Source organism: Pteropus medius, unplaced genomic scaffold, assembly GCF_902729225.1.
Source record: "Pteropus medius unplaced genomic scaffold, Ma_sr-lr_union100, whole genome shotgun sequence".
NCBI classification, from domain to species: domain Eukaryota; kingdom Metazoa; phylum Chordata; class Mammalia; order Chiroptera; family Pteropodidae; genus Pteropus; species Pteropus medius.
In genome coordinates, this window is record NW_024347791.1 from 9302836 (window position 1) to 9321128 (window position 18293).

The window sequence follows — 18293 nt, forward strand, 5'->3', positions numbered from 1 at the left end:
GTTATCTTAAGACTTAGCTTCCCAATGGGACAGAAAGAACAAAGATGCTTTCTGCTGCCTAGAATTAAAATGGGTTATTTGCTTTTTCCCCCCATGGCCAGCTACTTTGAATGGGTAGAAAAAAGTTCTAATGCTTGTCGACCTCTACTAAGGCTAGTCACCTTTGTTCTGTTCAATAACCAAAGACCTCACAATGACAATGAAAACAAAACACAAGTACATTCAATACCACCTATTTGCCAGGTTCTGAGCTATGTACTTTATTATCTCATTTAGTCTCTAATCTTGAAAAGGAGATGCAGTGAGGAGAGATACTTTGCTCAAAGTCACACAGCTACTAAGTTGTAATGATATAATACCAATCCACGCTCTTAACTGGTACCCAAGCAGTCAAATATGAGGCTGTTCGAAATAAAATAATTGGATTTACCAAAATCCCATGTTCTAGTACTTCAGGCCAAAACAAAAGCTATTATATAATCTAAAAAGCAAGTGACTTCCTAAATAGACTAACAGAAGTCCACTATATTTGCTTATTGTTCGTGGTAGTCGGTAGTTCATAAATTTATGTAGTAGTTATGACTACAAAATAATTATAATTTTAATAACTAAAATTCCACAAATTTTTAATCAATATTTTTATTAGAGGACATTATAAGAGTATAAGAAGTTTCAAAAGAAGCAACATGAAGGAGGCATTTAGGTCATTAAATGCTTAAGATATAATGAAAAAGTGAGGAAAATGGATATAAGGAAACAGATTATGTCTCAAGTATATTAAAAACACACACCCTGTTTAAATGACTAGAAAAAAAGAAAAATACTTCAAATGGGTATAGAAGTTATCTCTCAGCTGTGAAATTATGGGTATATTTTGATTTATTCTTTATCTTTTCTATGTTTTTCACAATAAGAATAAAATATTTTTATAATTTTAAAGTGATTTAAAAATTCAGATTGTGGCAGTGGAGGTTATTAAGTATTTAAAGCTGAGGATTCAAGACAAAGACTACAGATGTTAAACCACTAAGGAACTAATTTAATATAAGATTTCCTACATTGAGATCACATTAGAATCCCTTAAGTTATTTTTCTTTCTCTGCTCTAGAAGAAACATAAAATATACTTTCAAAAAGTATAATATAATGGTCTGGAATTTCTGGCAGTAAAGTCATTCATTCAAATCGAACATGACAAAGCAGGGGCTCCTGTAAAACAACGACTTTTGTAAACTTCCTAAATGGAAAGTGATCGCTCTCAGATTGATCTTGCAAGGACACTCTCAAATTAATTCTTCAAGGTGACAATGTTCGCCTCTAGCACTTACTGCCCAAATGAAAGAGACAAACTAAATTCAATATACAAAAAGTTGTATGTTTATTTTGAACTTTTGATATTTAATTATTTCTTGTTAGTGCTATAGTTTTGATGTGATTTCTAAAATGCTGAAAATCAGAGTTCTTCTATAGTTACAAATATCTTGGAGTAAAAACTAGGCAAGACAGTAAAGAGGTCATGCTTTCAAACTGAAGAATCTTTAAAATTTAACCCCACTTGGCCTCAGTAATTGACATGCAACTAAGTACAGTCCCAAGGAAATGAAACAAATAAGTTACATTAAGAAATAAAGCTAAAAGTTCCTAAAGATGTGGACAATTTTTAAAAATCAAAAATAAATACAAAATTCATGTCATCTCCAAATTTGCCTTAGCTTTTCTCACACTTGATTGATAGGAGTGTTTGTACTTAAATCTTAATTGTGATTCTGTACTATCGGTGAAGTTGAAAGTAATTTCAAAAAAAAGTAACCCTGATACCAGCACTTACATTTAATAAAAGTTCTTCGGCTGAGCAAACAACATTTTAAAAATCCATTTTAGATCTGTATCTAGCTTACATGAATTTTAGCCAATGGCTTATATGTCCAAAAGGAACCAAGGAACAAGGTCCAAACAAAAGTTTCTTGAGTAGCAAACATGTCGATGCCTTTCCCATCTCATCTCTGTCTAAAGAAATTCCTTTCTACTTTGAAGGCCCATCCTAAATGCTCAGCTTGATTCTAGCAAGTTAACAGCACATATCGCCCACCAAACCCATACAGCTCTCCATATTTTATCTTTTCTATGATACATGTTTTCCATCAAAAGTAACATAGGTAAAGTATCTAGCATGATGTGGAACAGACACAAACAAAATGTGAGTTCCTGTTTGTTCCCACCTACATGTCCTCCTCGCCCAGAACCCTCAGCTAGACTAATGTGATGGAGGCCTGGGACCAAACCACATTCACCTTTTTATCTCCCACAGAGCCTAGAACAAGGCCTTGAAAAAAAATTAGTTGCTCGGTTATTGCTTTTACTGCAATTTCACATTATTAGTCACAATAATGGATATGGACTAAGAAAATGTCCTCATTTTCCTCTAGTCCACAATTTTAAGGAATTCTTGAGAGGTTATTTATAGGAGATCGCAAAAGACACAATCTAGATTGTACATTTGCTTTTTTTGGTAAAATCTTTTTAAATTTTGTCAGATAATAAATTTTAAAAATCTTCAAGTACCAAAGGGCTTATAATGTAAATCAACAGTTGCCAACCCCATTCCTTTCTCAACCCCAGTACCAGTCCTTTTAGGAGTTTGTGTTTTTACTTCTTTTGGATATATCCATGAGTGTATTCCATTGTTTCTGGATCATCTTTACACATTACTTATTGTCTTCTGCTATGATACAAGACAATCTAACTTAAAAAATTTTTTAAAAAGACAATATAACATATTACTGCCACTCTCCCTTGCCCTCCACCCACCCGTCAATCACTATTCCTAGCTATTCCATTATATTGTTTCAGTTTAGAAACTTTAAATAAATTACTTAAAATTCAATTTCTTGTTCAATCAAATATAGACAGTTCTTGAATTTAAAAATTAACACAAAATAGCATAAAAAGCAGATTTTGACACTATACCGACCTGGATTTGAATCTCATGTGTATATGACTGTGAGCCATTAAATAATGAGCCTCATTTCAGTCATTTTTAAAATGAAAAAGATAAATTTTTGAGGCTCTATTAAAATCGATACACAATTATTTACATACATGTAAATAATTTAGCTCATAGTGTTAGATTATCATGATCCACTGAAAACTTTGTGACATATTCCTCTCTGCACAATGAAGTTCAATTCCAGGTTTAGGGCCTAGACTAAATTAAAAATGATTCTGTAAAAAAAAAAAAAAATCCTGTAATTGGACTTGGAATAGTATTACATATTGAAACAGAAATAAAGTGTGACAAATCAAATTTTACCTTCTCCATGAAACCATAAAAGATGGAGGACTCCGTAAAGTAGGCTTAAGGAGACAAATAGTATTTCCCATGATTTCCTCATAATAAATGATCCTAGATTTGAGCTGCTATCGATATTCTACTTATATTCCGCAAATAAAAATCAGTAGTGCCTGTCCTGAGAAGTGTATTTAATATCAATCCTCAAATGCAGAATTTTTCTTATAGAATAGGAAGCAGTGATATTTCAAAATTTGATATAAATATCTAAAATCCCCACATGTAATATTTTTGGACTTAATAGGCTGCAAAGACATCATTTTTGAAATTTAGGGTTTGTTTTCAGTTCCCCATAAGTGAATTCAGTGTTTCTATGACAGTATTAAGATGGAGAATAGTATTAAGAAGGGAGGGAAGTACATTCTATCTTCTTTATAGACCTTCCCTCTATCAGCCAGTGTCCACAATGAACTTTTAAGACGAAAAAAAAGAAAAGAAATTCAGTTCTTCTGGAGGATCTGAAATTGAAAACCATAGATTTACATGGGGATATTCCACTAGTTCTGGAAAAACTTCCCATCTCTGTTTCTTAACTTCGATTATAGTGCTTTTCAAAATCTACTTAGGGTGCCATAAGCTAAAAAGGCTTCACAATAGAGAATGCTTCCTAAGTGCTATTGTAAAAAAAAAAAAAAAAGACACACCAGTCACTCTCTTACATTAGTGTTGCGTAGCTATAAATCTAGTGATGTGGCATGACCATTCTATTACAGAAGAAAGCTCAGCTTTGAGAATAGGACTAAACAGATTGGTTCATCCACATGAGTCACTATGAAAGCTAAAGATATTCTTCAAATGATTAACACTGAATAGTTCTAAGGATCCAATTTTGGACTGGGTCCTGACAGGAGAACCACATTTGGCTAATAGCAGGCGGATGTTCCTCAGGCCTAAAATGGAAATAATAACCCCATTGCTTCAGCCAGTAATGGCTGACCTTCAACAAAATTGCTTCCATGTTTCCCAGGATCGACAAGATAGTTATCTCCTAAATTATAATGCGTCCCTGCGCAAAGGCTTCCAAAGAGAGCGCGGAAATCTGAGCTGCAAAGCTCCAAGTGGCAGGAAGGATTTGTGTGTCATATAGGAAGAGCTCTGTGGGGGTCTTCCCATCTCCTAGATGCTGAGGTCTGTTGCAATGATGACAGGGACGCTTGTGAAGGAAGGGAGGAAACTCAGGATTAGGAGGGGTTACAGAACAGAAACCATGAGACTTTCAGCAACACTAAAATGTTTACTCTCTTAATTTGCATGATCAATTTGAGTGTACAGAAAGGCTCAGGCTGTAGGTATGGAGTACATTCTTACAAGACAAAAGCCTCAGGGGAGCTCATACATCAGCCTCTAGCCTCTAACTCAGGGAATTAAGCAGAGCAGAAATTACCATTAACTGACTACCATGGTTAAGGGCTTAGGCTAGGCTTAGGGCTTTGGCCACTAGTTACAGTGATATGATCTTGAGTTAAATAGTTACTTAAATCTTTCCAAGCTTCTTAAATATAAAATTACTTGAAAAAGCCCCAGGCAGCAGATGAAGTTTTAAATTCCACAAAACACAATACACTTTCCAGAAATTAACCATTTGGTTTTCTTTGTGGCTGCCTTTCCTATAGCTTTTCTTCATTCACTTTGTGTGTTGAAATGGTTGTGAAAACGTTCTTTGGAAAACTGTCTCTAAATACATCGTATAGGTCAAAATATATGCGTATGCCCCTCAGCAAAGGGGGAAAATGAAAATTTCAAAGGGAAGAATCTGGCATGCATTTTTAGACAACACAATTTTGTTATTCAGCAAATGACAGCAAGGAGCACAGATACCAATGCCCACATTTGCTGAGGCCCAAAATAGCTTGTTTTCCTAAGCATCCCCCTATTTACTAAAATCTCATCACACATCTTAAGAAAAAAAAAAAAAACACTTAAAGAGGAAGCGATTCAAATGAAGGATGATTAGTGTTATTTCTAAACCATAGCACTAACAGTTCTGAAAGACCACACTGACCTTCAAACACAATGAGGAATAAAACAGAAGTCCTAAAGAGCTCTTACTGTTTTGTTTTCCATATAATTTCAAAGCGATGTCAAAGATCTTACCTTCCAGCCATACCAAAAATCCATTCCAAATACAGGAAAACAAATATGTAATTTCAACCATGCTTCATATCTAGTCAAGAAAGGCAGTCAGATTCCTTAGCTCAGTGAAGAAGCTTTAGCATAATTCTCAAAAAAAAAAAAAGTCTGTTTCCAGATAAGGTGATGAGAAAATACCAAAATTTCACATTCAACTAATTTTCATTTTCAAGAAGAAGAAAACTGGCACAGTGGGAGGATCTTTGAAACTCAGAGAAACAGGAATGAGTTTCACAATATTGGAACCAGAAAAAAGGGAGGATGAAAAAACAAAGGTCTAATGCAGAGTAGAACAAAAAAGACGCTTTAAAAGAGAACATCACTTACATGGAAAGAAATAATAGCCCGTTAAAGTGACTATGTATGTTTTCAACAGAACCCTAATGGTCCCTTCATCAGTATGATCTTTTTATGCTATGGTTTCAACTATTACAGAGCTTTTAATATAAATTTTCCAAGGCTTTGTTTACTAACTTGCCAAAAATATTGCTATCAAGTTGCTTGAAGAAGGTAACATAGCACATTGAATGAGAGAATCAAACTACCCGAGTTGGAATCTCGCCTCTGCCACTTACTGACTTGTCTTTGGGCAATTTACTTAATCTTCGCTGTGCCTTAGTTTCCCAGACATAAAATAAGGATAACAGCATGAGAATATTGTGAAAATTAAATGAGATAATGAACACAAATAGCTTAACAGTACTTGAAGTTGGAAATACGGTGGAGCGCTTAATAAATTGCAGCTGTACTTTTATTATTTTCAAACATTCAATTCCTCTGTATACAGACAATACAGTCTATAGTCATTCTAGTTCACTGGTTTTGCTGAATTGTCTCTTAACATTTTAAAATTATATGTCCATCTCTCCACCGTATCAACGTGTCCCAGAATTTAAATGCTACATCTATATAAGCAAAAAATAATCATGCATAAAGGGGGAAAGGACTGCTTAGGGTTTAAGAGAGAGATAAAAGGTTAAGATTACTTGGGAAAATAATCAAACATATCAGCAAATCATTTTACAAACTATAAAAGAGAATAAAGGACATACTCTGTGACTAATGACATTTCTCTAGGACTACAAGATGGACCTAACAGATTTTTTTTTTAAAAAAAAGGCAAGAGAAGAAATATTTTAGATTTCAGAAGGCTTCTAATTCTGAATATGGCTTAGTCATTAATGAGATCATTTGATCTATACCCCCTAAGCTTTACAGTTTTAAATGCGAAAATTGCAATCGATATTTCTGTTTACTCTGCTCTTTACCCTTCAGTTATAGTCCCAAGCCTGGTGAGACTTAATATTTTTATTGTTAGCCTATAAAAGAGAATAGAAAATAATATTCATTAATTAGGAGTGGCTAAATCATAAAATCAAAGTGAAATTGATGTACAAGAGAAACATCTGAAACAATCAGAAGGAAAGAGAAACCATACAAACACAAGGCGAAGGTAAGTGGGTCCTGTATGAGTATAACAATGAGAAGCCGTCTAACTGGTATCTGGCACAAGTTAACTGCGAAACTGGTTTATGGTTCAGTGACTGAGCAAGAAATGATTCAGGAGAGATGTACTTGTCAGGCTTCTGGATTTTGTCTGTGATGATGGTGACAACAAAAATGATCACTACTATTCATAACTGAGCACCTACTGTGTGCTAAGGATCACACCGAGCATTTTACATGAATTTATTTAATTGTCATAACAATGCTGTATAGGGTTGCTAGATATACCACATAAGAACACAAGATGTCCAGTTAAATTTGAATTTCACATGAAAAACTAATTTTTTTTTATTATAAGTGTGTCTCATATAATATTTGGTACATATTTACACCAAAAAGTACTCACAGTTTATCTGAAATTTAACCGTGAATTTTGTATTTTATCTGGCAGCCCTAATAGTGTGAGACAGGTATTAATACCCTAAGTCTGTTGATGAGAAAACTAAGCTTCAGAGAAATTAGGTCGTTTGGCCAAGTCTGTATAGCTATCAGGCAACACATCTGGGTTTAAAATATCTAACAGCAAAGCTTGCATTCATAACCAGCATAATGTACTGTCTCTAGTATATATCTGGATGACCATCCCCTCATTCTCCTACTGATATCCTGGTTGACCTTCAAAGTCATATTTGTAAAGCACATGCCTTTTGAATCCTTCTTAAATCTTCCCCAGTAAGAACGTTTCCATAACTTTATTTATATCTCTGTTCCAGCCCTTAATACAGTCTGACTTCTATTATAGCAGGTTAAGTACGGATCCCTGCAGTGGACATTCTTCCATGTATATTTCCCTTTTCTAACATCACTTCTACTTCCTTTTGGGGAAGTGTCTTACTGTTGCAGCCTGGGTGAGAGGAGAAATCAAGGGCGTTTCACCTTCCTATTATAAAAGCCGAAGGAGAGATGTCCATCTGCTCCATCCTTTCTCTCATCACTCTCTATACAAGCAAGAGAAAGGTGCATGGCCAGTAGGACATCTCTCCCAGGTCTTTGAAACTTGAGCCAAATAATGTAAAATTTTTTTAAATGCTAAGGATTCAATTACTCCAGGTAGTTAAATAATTCTTTTCTTGGTTTCTATTCCTTTTCCAAGGCTGGTTCTCCAGTCTTTCCTTTCATGTCATCCAGATCTAAATTCCTTTTCTGCTTGGATTAAATAATTGGTTTCAGTTATTTATAACCAAAGAACACTGATGGATCATCTTTTTGGACATGACTGTGAGCTCCCTAAGGACCATGTATAATAGAGTTCTGTATCATTCCAGCCCCGAGGAAGTATCTTCCAAATAAATATTTGTTGGTATGCAGCAGGCACTCAGAGATGTTTGTAAACTCGAAGGAAAATACATGAACTAAAATTGTTCAGGGCTGATGGCATGAAAGGTCTTAAGACTCTCTTGCTCTTCCTTTGCATACTTAATAACCAGTGAGTGGGCTTTCAGAAAGCACTTTGAGAACTGGGATTATTAACTCTGTAAAAAGTAGATGGATGACTTAATAGGCCTTGATATGACTAAAATGTCCATGCTGTTTCTAAGATCTATGACTCACTATAAATAAGGAACTCAGTTTGAGAGCTCTTCTATAATCTCCCAACAGAGCTATGATGCATTAGTATAAGTATACTAAAAAGGATGAAGTTGAAGTTACATCTATCTTGCAGAACGAGTTTTAAATATCTATTTTGCTGTACAACTGAAATGCATATATTATTGGATGCCAACTATAACTGAAAAAAAAAATGGACTTGTACAGTGTAAATATGAGCAACTAATTGTCTATTATGCTTCAACAAAGCTGGGAAAAAAACAGGTTACTAATTGCAATTTTTAAATATAATTTTACATAATTATAATTCAGTGCTAAATAATTGGCTTCATATTTCCAACCAATAGCCAGTGCAAGTGGGGTTCAAGAATCTATGATAAAATTACAGATAAACCCAGGGACATATTTTTTAAGATGAGAGCAGTGACTAGAGATATGCTAAATTATCCCATGATGATGTTACACTATTAGGAAATATCTTAATAACACTTCTTTAAATTATATTATATTGTCAGGATAGGATTTCAACAAAAGGCTGACTCTACTCTGCTTGCGTCCTGCATGAACAGAATATTCTATGCAGTCTGGGTGCTGTATTTTTGAAGAGGCAGTCATGAAATAAGCCTGTGTCTAAAAGCCGAGTAAGTAGGGTGGTAAACAATCTGAAAACCACGTCACTGAGCATAGCATTAAAGAAACTAGAAAATGTTTCAGTTGAAAAATAGCTCAAGATGAGTTTTTGAACAACTAATGTCATCATTTGAAAGAATTTGTTTTACTCTGTATAACTTTAGGATGCAAACCTACATCCAAAGGGTGGAACAGGTTCGACAAACAGCAAATAATCATTTTTTGTAAGAACCAACTCTGAATAATGCATGGGGTCAGGGGAGATGAAGAATACAAAGATAAATTCAACACAGTTCCTGCCTGTGGAACTATTAGAAAGTGGAAGATCAATTCTAGTGGGATCTAGACAGTGGAACTTGGGTTACATTTTGAGAAATGAGATGGGCTAGAGATTTATTGGAGAGGGGCATTCCAAAGAGGGTGGGGTATTCCAAAAAGAAAGTTGAGCAACGAGAGAGAAACTGAAGAGCAAAAGCCTACTTGAGGAATAGTACAGAGCTGTGGATGGTTAAAGTAGAACAGGCTGGTTATGAAGTACAGAAGGAGATAAGCCAGGAAAAATCAGGAGAGGTTAAGTTGTACAGGGCTCGCAAGGTTGCACTTTCTTTTGGATAGTGAAAAAAGATTTTTAAGCAGAGGAGGGATAATATTAATCATCTTCTTTGAAGGAGAACTTTGGGGTGGTGTGGAAAAATAATTAAAGAGCCACTGAAGGCAATTCTCCAACATCCAAAACCCTTCCACTGGGCTCTCCAGAATCCTCTTCCCTTCATCAGTCTTTTCTCAGACTGTTCTCTTCATCGTCTTGCTCTAATAAAAGCCTGGTCCTTCCCATAGGTCACTGCCTCCTTGCGGCTCTTTCATATGGTACTGCTTTTCTCCTACAGCCCTAACACCAACGAGTTTGGAGGAGGAGAAGGTATCCTACCTGAGTCTTTTTTTTATTATTGAGGTATAAGTGACATATAAGTTTATTAGGTTTCAGGTGTACAACATAATGATTTGATATCTGTATATATTGAGAAATGATCACCACATAAATCTAGTTAACATCCATCATAATATATAGTTACAATTTTTCATGTGATGAGAACTTATAAGAAAGACTTCCTTGAGTTTTAATGCAACTTTAGATCATTGCTCTTCCTTCTTCCCTCAATACCTCCAGCTTTACATCTCAGTTTGTTATACTATATTACCATCTACCCTTTGTCACTGCATTCACCTGCTACCTCCCAGGTCATGCTCCCTCATTTCCTGATGAGGTTAACTCCTGGCTCATTATTGCTCACCCAAAAACTATTCAACTCTTGACAATACCTAAATAGATGATCCTTCCCAAACCCTGGCCTCTCAGTCCCTGAGAATTCTTTCCTCCAATGATCTTACAGTCACTCATCTCATACTCTAGTCTAGACTGCTTTATTACTAATAACAGCACCCCTCCCCTATGAGATCAGTGCCATACCTTCCACTCACAACTACCTCTTATCTTTCCAGCTCTTTCTCTCGTTACCCTCCTCCAACACTGTTTCAACCCTTCTGGGACCTCCAACCAATCAATCAACTTTCTACTGTTCCGCACCCCACATAATGGCTTCACTCCCTCCTTACCAAGCTTAAATCACATAATCAATCGTTATAATCATTCCCTCGCGTGCACCTTTGAGTCCCTCTCTCTTTTCCTAGTTCTTTGACAAGTTCACAGCCCTGACTAAATCTAACTTCCCATCTATTCTGTGCCTTCACTCATGTGGCTAAACAGGGTTAAAGAAAAACACACAGCCATGGTGACTAGTTCTACCTTAATTTCATGACCATAAATCTCAATGGCCCTTTAATGTGGCTGGCAATCAGATATCCCCTATCCATCATATCACGATTCCCATTCATTCTCATTCTCATTCTCTCTCCCTTCCTCCCTCCTTTCCTCCCTCCCTCCCTCACTTTGGCTCCATTCTGATTCTCACTGATGACCTGGCTTCTCACATTACAGATAAGACAGAGTGGGAAAGGAACTTCTTAGCTCCTCATCATACTGCCAACACCCACATATTCTCCCTCCCCACCTGTTTTCACAGATAAACTATTACCTGACACCCATATCACACGTTCTCCTGTCTCTCAACATCAGGAATGATCTGCTGGAGATCTGCTATTTTGAAAAGAAACTCTTTCTTGACCTTACCTCTCCTCCAGCTACTCCCCTATTTTTTCAGTCTCCTCCACAGCAAAACTGCTCAAAAAAAGTCATCTATATTGACAATATCCAATTGATATCCTTCCATTCTCTCTTAAATCAGGGTTTCATCCGGATTTAATCAGGGTTTCATCTTTATTCAGGGTTTCATCCCTACCACTTTACCAAAACAGCTCATCAAAATCACCACTGATCTTGACTTCACTAAAATCAATGGCTAATTCTTATCCTTTGGCTTACTTGACTTGCAGCGACATTGAACCTAGATAATCACTCCTCTCTTTTTGATAACCTTTCTTTACTTAATTTCCAAGACACATAATTTCTGGTGTCTTTCCATTCTTTCTTAGCCTTCTTGGCTGCTGGTTCATGTTCTCTCTCACCTTTACTATCAGAGCCCCCCAGATTTCAGCTCTTAATCTTCTCATCTCCATCTTTGCTTCTTTTTGCCATCTCCTTTAATCTCACTGCGTTAAAGACCGTTTATATGTGAATAACAGTCAATTTTATATCTTCTTCCCAGGCCAATCTCTCAAACTCCAGACATGTGTATCCCACCACCTACATGATCTTGCCAGTTCTCAATATTATTATGTGCACAATTAGACTTCTGATCTTGGCTCCATTTCTGCCCCAAATCCGTTTCCCCTGCAGCATTCTCCATATCAGCTGATACCAATTCAATTTACACAGACAAAAAAACCTTGGAACCATCCTTAGCTCTCTTTTCTCTTTTACCCCATATCTAATTCATTGGGAAATCCTGTTGGCCCAACTTTAAAATACTTCCAGAATCCAAATTATCACCATCACGTCTACACATACTCCTACCCCCTAGTCAGAGCTACTATCATCTTTCGACTGAATTGTTACGGTGGCCTCCCACCTGACTTCTCTCCTCTCACCCTATCTAGTCTATTCTCAAACAATAAATAGAATGATCCTGTTAAAATATAACTCAGATCATAAGATTCTTCTGCTCGAAACCCTGTAGTTACATGGGGTTCAAAGTCCTTACGATGGCCTACAAGGCCCTGTCCCATCTGATCCTTCTGACCTCTTTAGGCTGATGTTTCCCCCTCACTCCAGGCTCAGGGGCCTCTGTGCTGTTCCTCAAACTACCAGACTCATCCTATCCTAGGGCTTGTCCACCTGCTGGCTAGCCCTCCGCTGCAATTAACTTGCCATCTCACGGCTTTCTCAGCTCTTTTTGGTCTGTGATCACACATCTCCTCCACAATGCGGCCTACTCTGGCCACCTAATCTACAATTGCAACAGGCAATCCTACCACCTGATTCCCCTACTCCTTCTTTTATCCATAATATTTATCTTCTTCTTAGGCACTACATAATTTATCTATTTATTATGTTTATATATCGTCTGTCTCCCCAGCTAGTATGTAAACTCTCTGAGGGCAGGGACCTTTGTCTGTTTCACTCACTGATGTATCCCAAGTACTTGAAGAATGCCTGGTGATTTAATAGGCCTTTAATAAATCTATGTTGAAAGAAAGGTAGGTAGAGCAATTAGAAAACTATTATCATTTGTCAGTGATACCCCAATAGAGCTAGAAAAAAAATTGTTTAAGAAAGCTTTTGTAACAGTCTGAAAAATAATGAAAGTTCAGTTCAGTCATACCCTACAAATATTTATTAGAAAGACAAACATCGATAATCCAGAATTCCTGCCCTTGAAGACTTCATGATGGAGAGATGGACAGGTAATTTTAAAATGTTGAAAGATAATGGAACAAACCAGGGCATCCTAAAGAGAGCAGCATGAACAAAAGTTGGGAGACATGAAACAGTATCATGTGTTCGGAGAGCTGAAAGCAAGTCAGCCTGATTAGATGTCTGATTAGTCTGATTAATGGCCTAGTTGATGTGCCAATTAGGCTAGACTACAGTCCCCAGGTCTCGATGAACATTAATCTAGGTATTGCTACAAAGGGGACTTGTAGATGTGGTTAAAGTCCATAATCGGTCAAAATTAAGGAAGGAAGATTATCCTTAAAAGCAGAGCAGTGGCCTCCCTGAAGAAGAAATTCTGCCTACAGACGGCAGCTTCAGCTATGCCCAAGAGTTCTGGGCTGCCCTTCCTGATGGCCTGCTCTGTGGACTTCAGACTTGCCTAGACGAACCTCATAAACATGGAAGCCAAGTCCTTGTATATCTCCAGTACATATCTTCTACTGGTTCTGCTTTTCTGGTTGAACTCTGTGAAGAATGAGAAGCAACAGGGGCTAAATCATGAAGGACATTTGTTTTTGACAAGCTGAAGGGCTTGAACTTTGCCCTAGGTTAATGATATGATCAGGGTGGAGATGAACCATTCTGGATTTGGAGTAAAAGAAAGAGCCATACAGGAGGCAAGAAGAGAGAAATGCTGGAGACTGGGAAACCTGGAAAGTTTCATGTGAAAGAAGAGAAAGGAGAATTGAGAAAGGAGACTGCCATAGAAGCCAGGGAATGTTGCTTGGGAAGAAGTGGTGGTTCACCCTGGTGCATCAGAAGAGTCTGACACTCACCACATTGTGACAAAAGGAGCTCACAAAGGACCTCAAGAATAGCTGTAATGGAGTAGAGTAGCTAGAAACCAGGTTGTGTTAGGTTGAAGCAAGAAAGAAGAGGAAACAACAAGGGTAGATAATTCTTTGAGATGTTTGGCTTAGAAGAGAGGAGGGAGAAGTGGCAGAGGAGAGAAACAGATACAGTGTCAAATGAAGATAATGAGAATGGGAGAAGCTTAACCCGTTTTTGTAGACTGAGGAGAAAGAACCAACAGTCAGGAAGGGGAAAGAGATGAGAACGAGGGGACACATTCTCCCGAGCAAGGCTCAAGAGAGGGGTAGCCAAGGCCACAGGTGAAGGCTCGTTCAAGGAAACCAGGAGGACCATCATCATGTAAAAATTGAAAAAAATGAGAGAAGGACAAGAATACACAGAAATATATTTGGAGATGTAGAGTAAGGGATCTGTAGTAATTTATGCCCAATGGCCCTTGGGTTTCTCAGCAAAGTTAGGAAATAAGTTTATCAATTGAGAGTGAGGATGGGTGTGATATGGCTAGAGATGGAGGCTTGGCTTTATTTGGGGTTGGTTGGTCTTCTACCAGGACATTACACAGAGGAATCAGGATTGGGTGAGAGTTAGGCTAAATGACTTCTGAATTCCCTCACGAATCAATGTTTCTATGAGTGTGATGGATAGAAAAGTTATCTTCTCCACTGATGTTTCTTCAGCACCTCAAACAATGCCTGGCATACAGCAGGCACTCAATAAATTTGTTGAATGAATGTATATCTAAATAAGCTTCTCATCCAAACGAGCAAATAAAACCTTTTAGTTGGAATGACCTGCTGTGATATAGACTCATTTTGACATTTTTAGTATGTTAAAATGCTTCCCAAAGCCTTGAAACTTAACATGACTCCAATCTTCTCCCCTAATCTTAGAAGGCTGTAGACAAGTCAACCAGATTATTGTAGGCTTCAAAGTGGGCATTTTCAGCCTGATGTTTTTCCCTGGGTTATTCTAGAACAAATTATCAAGATAATGACCAAATCTCTCTTCTGTTTTGTTATACAATAAGCTTTTTTGAACTGAGCAAGTATATTCATTCAGATTCTACCACTGTAGGTAGAATGTAGCCTTAACCTTTTCTTATACATCAAGCTCTCGCTCCTCTTATTAGTCTTGGAGACACTTAACACTGAATGAAGTGAAGAGAGGGGTAAAAAAAACAAGACTCTTTTAAAAAGCAAGCTTAACTGGAAGTTATAGTACAGGTAGATAATAAAAATATAACACGGGCTGTCTTGGGTAATGGCTAACACAGGTCCCTGTTGAACTTTCCGCATGCATTACCTACCTGGGTGGAAGGTTTTGGTTTTCCCATTAGTGATTCCAGAAGAGGTTGCCTCCATTTTTATTGACCTTCTACCTGGTGGGAGTGAGGAATGCCTGACCACGGGCAGGCGACGTGACCCTGGGCGGCTTGCCACACTTCGCCGTTGATGGATTTGCAAATGCTTTTCAGCCCCATGAATAGATAAACTTAAACCTGGAATGAGAAATAGCACCATTATAATGAAGAAGTCAGTTCAGAATGGCTAAAATGCCAGATTATTTTCTGGCATGAAATCCAGAAAGCATAAGCAGCTATGTTTCAAATAATTAAAAGATGCCAGGGATGCTAGAATCGTGATTCCAATCGATATTCACATTATATTATTTTACTGAACACTGTTGCATTCAAAAGTGGACTTCTTCAGTTATCATAACAGGATCTTTACGAACATAAATCCAATGAAATCTGGTATTAAAATTCTTTCTAAAATCCTAGAAAACTATGCACATATTTGGCCTCCTATTTTAGGAGCTTTGAGGAATAAGATGTATTGCTGGGGTATCTGGAATTTCAATAAAACCAAGGAACTTTCTCCATGGGACACATGTAGGGGCCAGAGTTTGAAGACTGAACTCAGATTTACATCTCAAATAACCTTAGAATTATGTACCTTTTCAGAGCTATTTTCTGAAAAAATTTCAAATATATCAAAAGGAAAGAATAGTATAATGAATCCCATATACCCATATACTCAGCTTCAACAGCAATATTTTTCCATAAAGCTGAAAAATTTTTTTCCAATCTTGCTTCATCTATCTCACTCCCTTTGTTGTTGATTTGCTTTTTAGGTGCTGGAGTAGTTTAAACCCCAGCTATCAGGTCAATCTCATCAAAAACAATACTGATTGTACCAACTTATATCAATGAAATCAACATGGATCACACCTATTGATACATATGATATACATTAAATTCTGAGTTCAAAGGTATTTTTCACAAAAATACTCATTGATCAACATTGGAAGTTGCTAAAATACATTTCATTACTCAGAATATTGATAAAGGGGGAAAAAAGCAAGCATTTGTCTTGCCTTTCATTAATCATATTTCAAGTTAACCAAAGGGATAAAAATTTTTTTTTGCACAACAGAAGAGTCCCAGCTAATAAATTACTGATGAAAAAGAGAATTTCAGAAGCCTCAGTAAGATATGAAAGGTGATATGTTTTGTCCAAAGAAGCACTGTGAGGACAGAGCTAGAATTCAAACTCATGGATGACTGAATCGAGATCTATTCTTTTAAAAAAAAGCCAAGGAAAAATGTTGGCCTTATCAAATGCCAACCGGCCAGTGGGCCTTGGTCAAGAATCAGGCCATGTGACAGGGGAAAGCTAAACTTCACCAAATTACAGAATTTTTTTATTAAGAGGAGAATCTTTTGAATACAAGTTACTTTAGTGGTTAGCTAATTAATCTGGTGCCTTGTACAGATGAGGAAACTAAGCCTGGCAGGGTTTCCATATCTACGGCTGGATCACATATTACCAGTACTGAAAAATAACAGTGAGAAGTCTACTAAAAACCCAGATGTGAGGCGGGGGGTGGCGGGGGGATTGGAGGTGGGGAGTCTGCTCAGAGGTAAACTGTGAGTTAGCAATCACATGGGTCAGAAGTATAAAGAGTTAACTTAAATTTCCCCAAGGGGGGAAAATGAACATGACCTGGGCCAATTTGCAAATTCTAACAAATTTTAAGAAAAAATAAATCACAATGAGCTTTGGTCAGTCAAGGAAGCATAAAAACAAACAAAACCAGTGTAATAGAGACAAACATGGGTAATGCTCATCCAGACAACAGCCCCAGAGTTCAAGAGTTTCTAATGCACAGGCAGACAGTCCTGACACATAATTTTGCTCTCCTTTATCCACTTAACCACCCTCTCTGACAGTGCTCACCAGAACCTATGGATCAGGATTTGGCACCTAGCACAGGAGAGAGTAATCACACTAGTGGTTCTATCTACCTGGCAGGCTGGGTTTTCAGGGTGGGCTAAATGGGTTTCCACACATCTACTTTCTTGTGAATTGCTTACTATGAGTCTGCCTTCAGAATCTGTTTTCTAAGTCTATATATTATGAGCCTGAGCCTTGGTCGTGGGAATTTCACCCAGGTCAGATCTGCCATGCTGGGAGGTTGCCCCTTGGGAGATAAGCCTGGCAGCCTTCCCTGGGCAAGGCATGTCCTGCTCTGATGCTCAGGTACCTGGGAAAGTGTGTGCTTTCAACTCCCAGTGTCTCTCTCTATGGGCAGAGCCATCACCACAGCATCAGGCTGATATTCTTTCACCCCACATTTCTACAGAGGTGGAAAAGAAACATCTGCAGACCCATCAAGGTTCCAGAAGAAGGCAGACAAGGTTTTCGGATGACAGATGAAAGGGCTGGGAGAGATGTTTTAAGTCAACATCAGATACAGTACGTGCAGTCTTGGTCTGTGAAGACAAAACAGACCACCCTCCCCAAAACAATTCTTCTCGTCCCTTTTTGCAGAGGATGATTGGGCTGAAGGGACTAGAACTGTGAGTCAGTGTGGCACTTCTACCTCTTATATAACTCCTTTCAAAAAAAAAAAACACAAAATGACAGAAATGAGAATAAAAATTACACAGTGGGAATAAATGGCAGAGGTACTCAAAATTGTTGAATTTCATGTTTTGAAAAATACAATAATGGAGATCAAGGGGAAAATGTTAAAAGTAAAAAAGAATTCATGAGTACAGCCAGGCGAAGATGAATACGAGGAAGGTGGATATATTACAAGGGAATCTGAGATGAACTCCTAATACGTAAACAAAACCATCCAGGTACCCCAAGAATTAAGAGTTCTCAGAGGTACAGATAAAGGGCCTATCAGAGCTCTCCTCATACAAAGGCCAAGTCCATGGAGGAGAGAGGTATATACATGAATAGAACATAAGACAGAAAATATATTCCAGACATATGAAAACATTAACATTTATAGAAGATTTGTAAGTCACATCTTCAGAAATGAATTGACAGCCAATAAATTGCATCATCTTGTT

General features: G+C 37.4%; 1 protein-coding gene across 11 annotated transcripts in view; it reads right to left on the reverse strand.

Moving 5' to 3' along the window:
• The window catches only part of ANO4 (anoctamin 4), a 329614-nt gene that overhangs the window by 164200 nt on the left and 147121 nt on the right, over positions 1-18293 (reverse strand). For all 11 annotated transcript variants that reach the window (XR_005656166.1, XM_039877984.1, XM_039877989.1 and 8 more), the window contains one exon: positions 15234-15425. Coding sequence is in view for 10 of the 11 variants with exons in the window: in XM_039877984.1 (XP_039733918.1) it covers positions 15234-15425 (192 nt within the window). In the remaining variant the exon portion in view is untranslated. The remainder of the gene's footprint in view (positions 1-15233; positions 15426-18293) is intronic.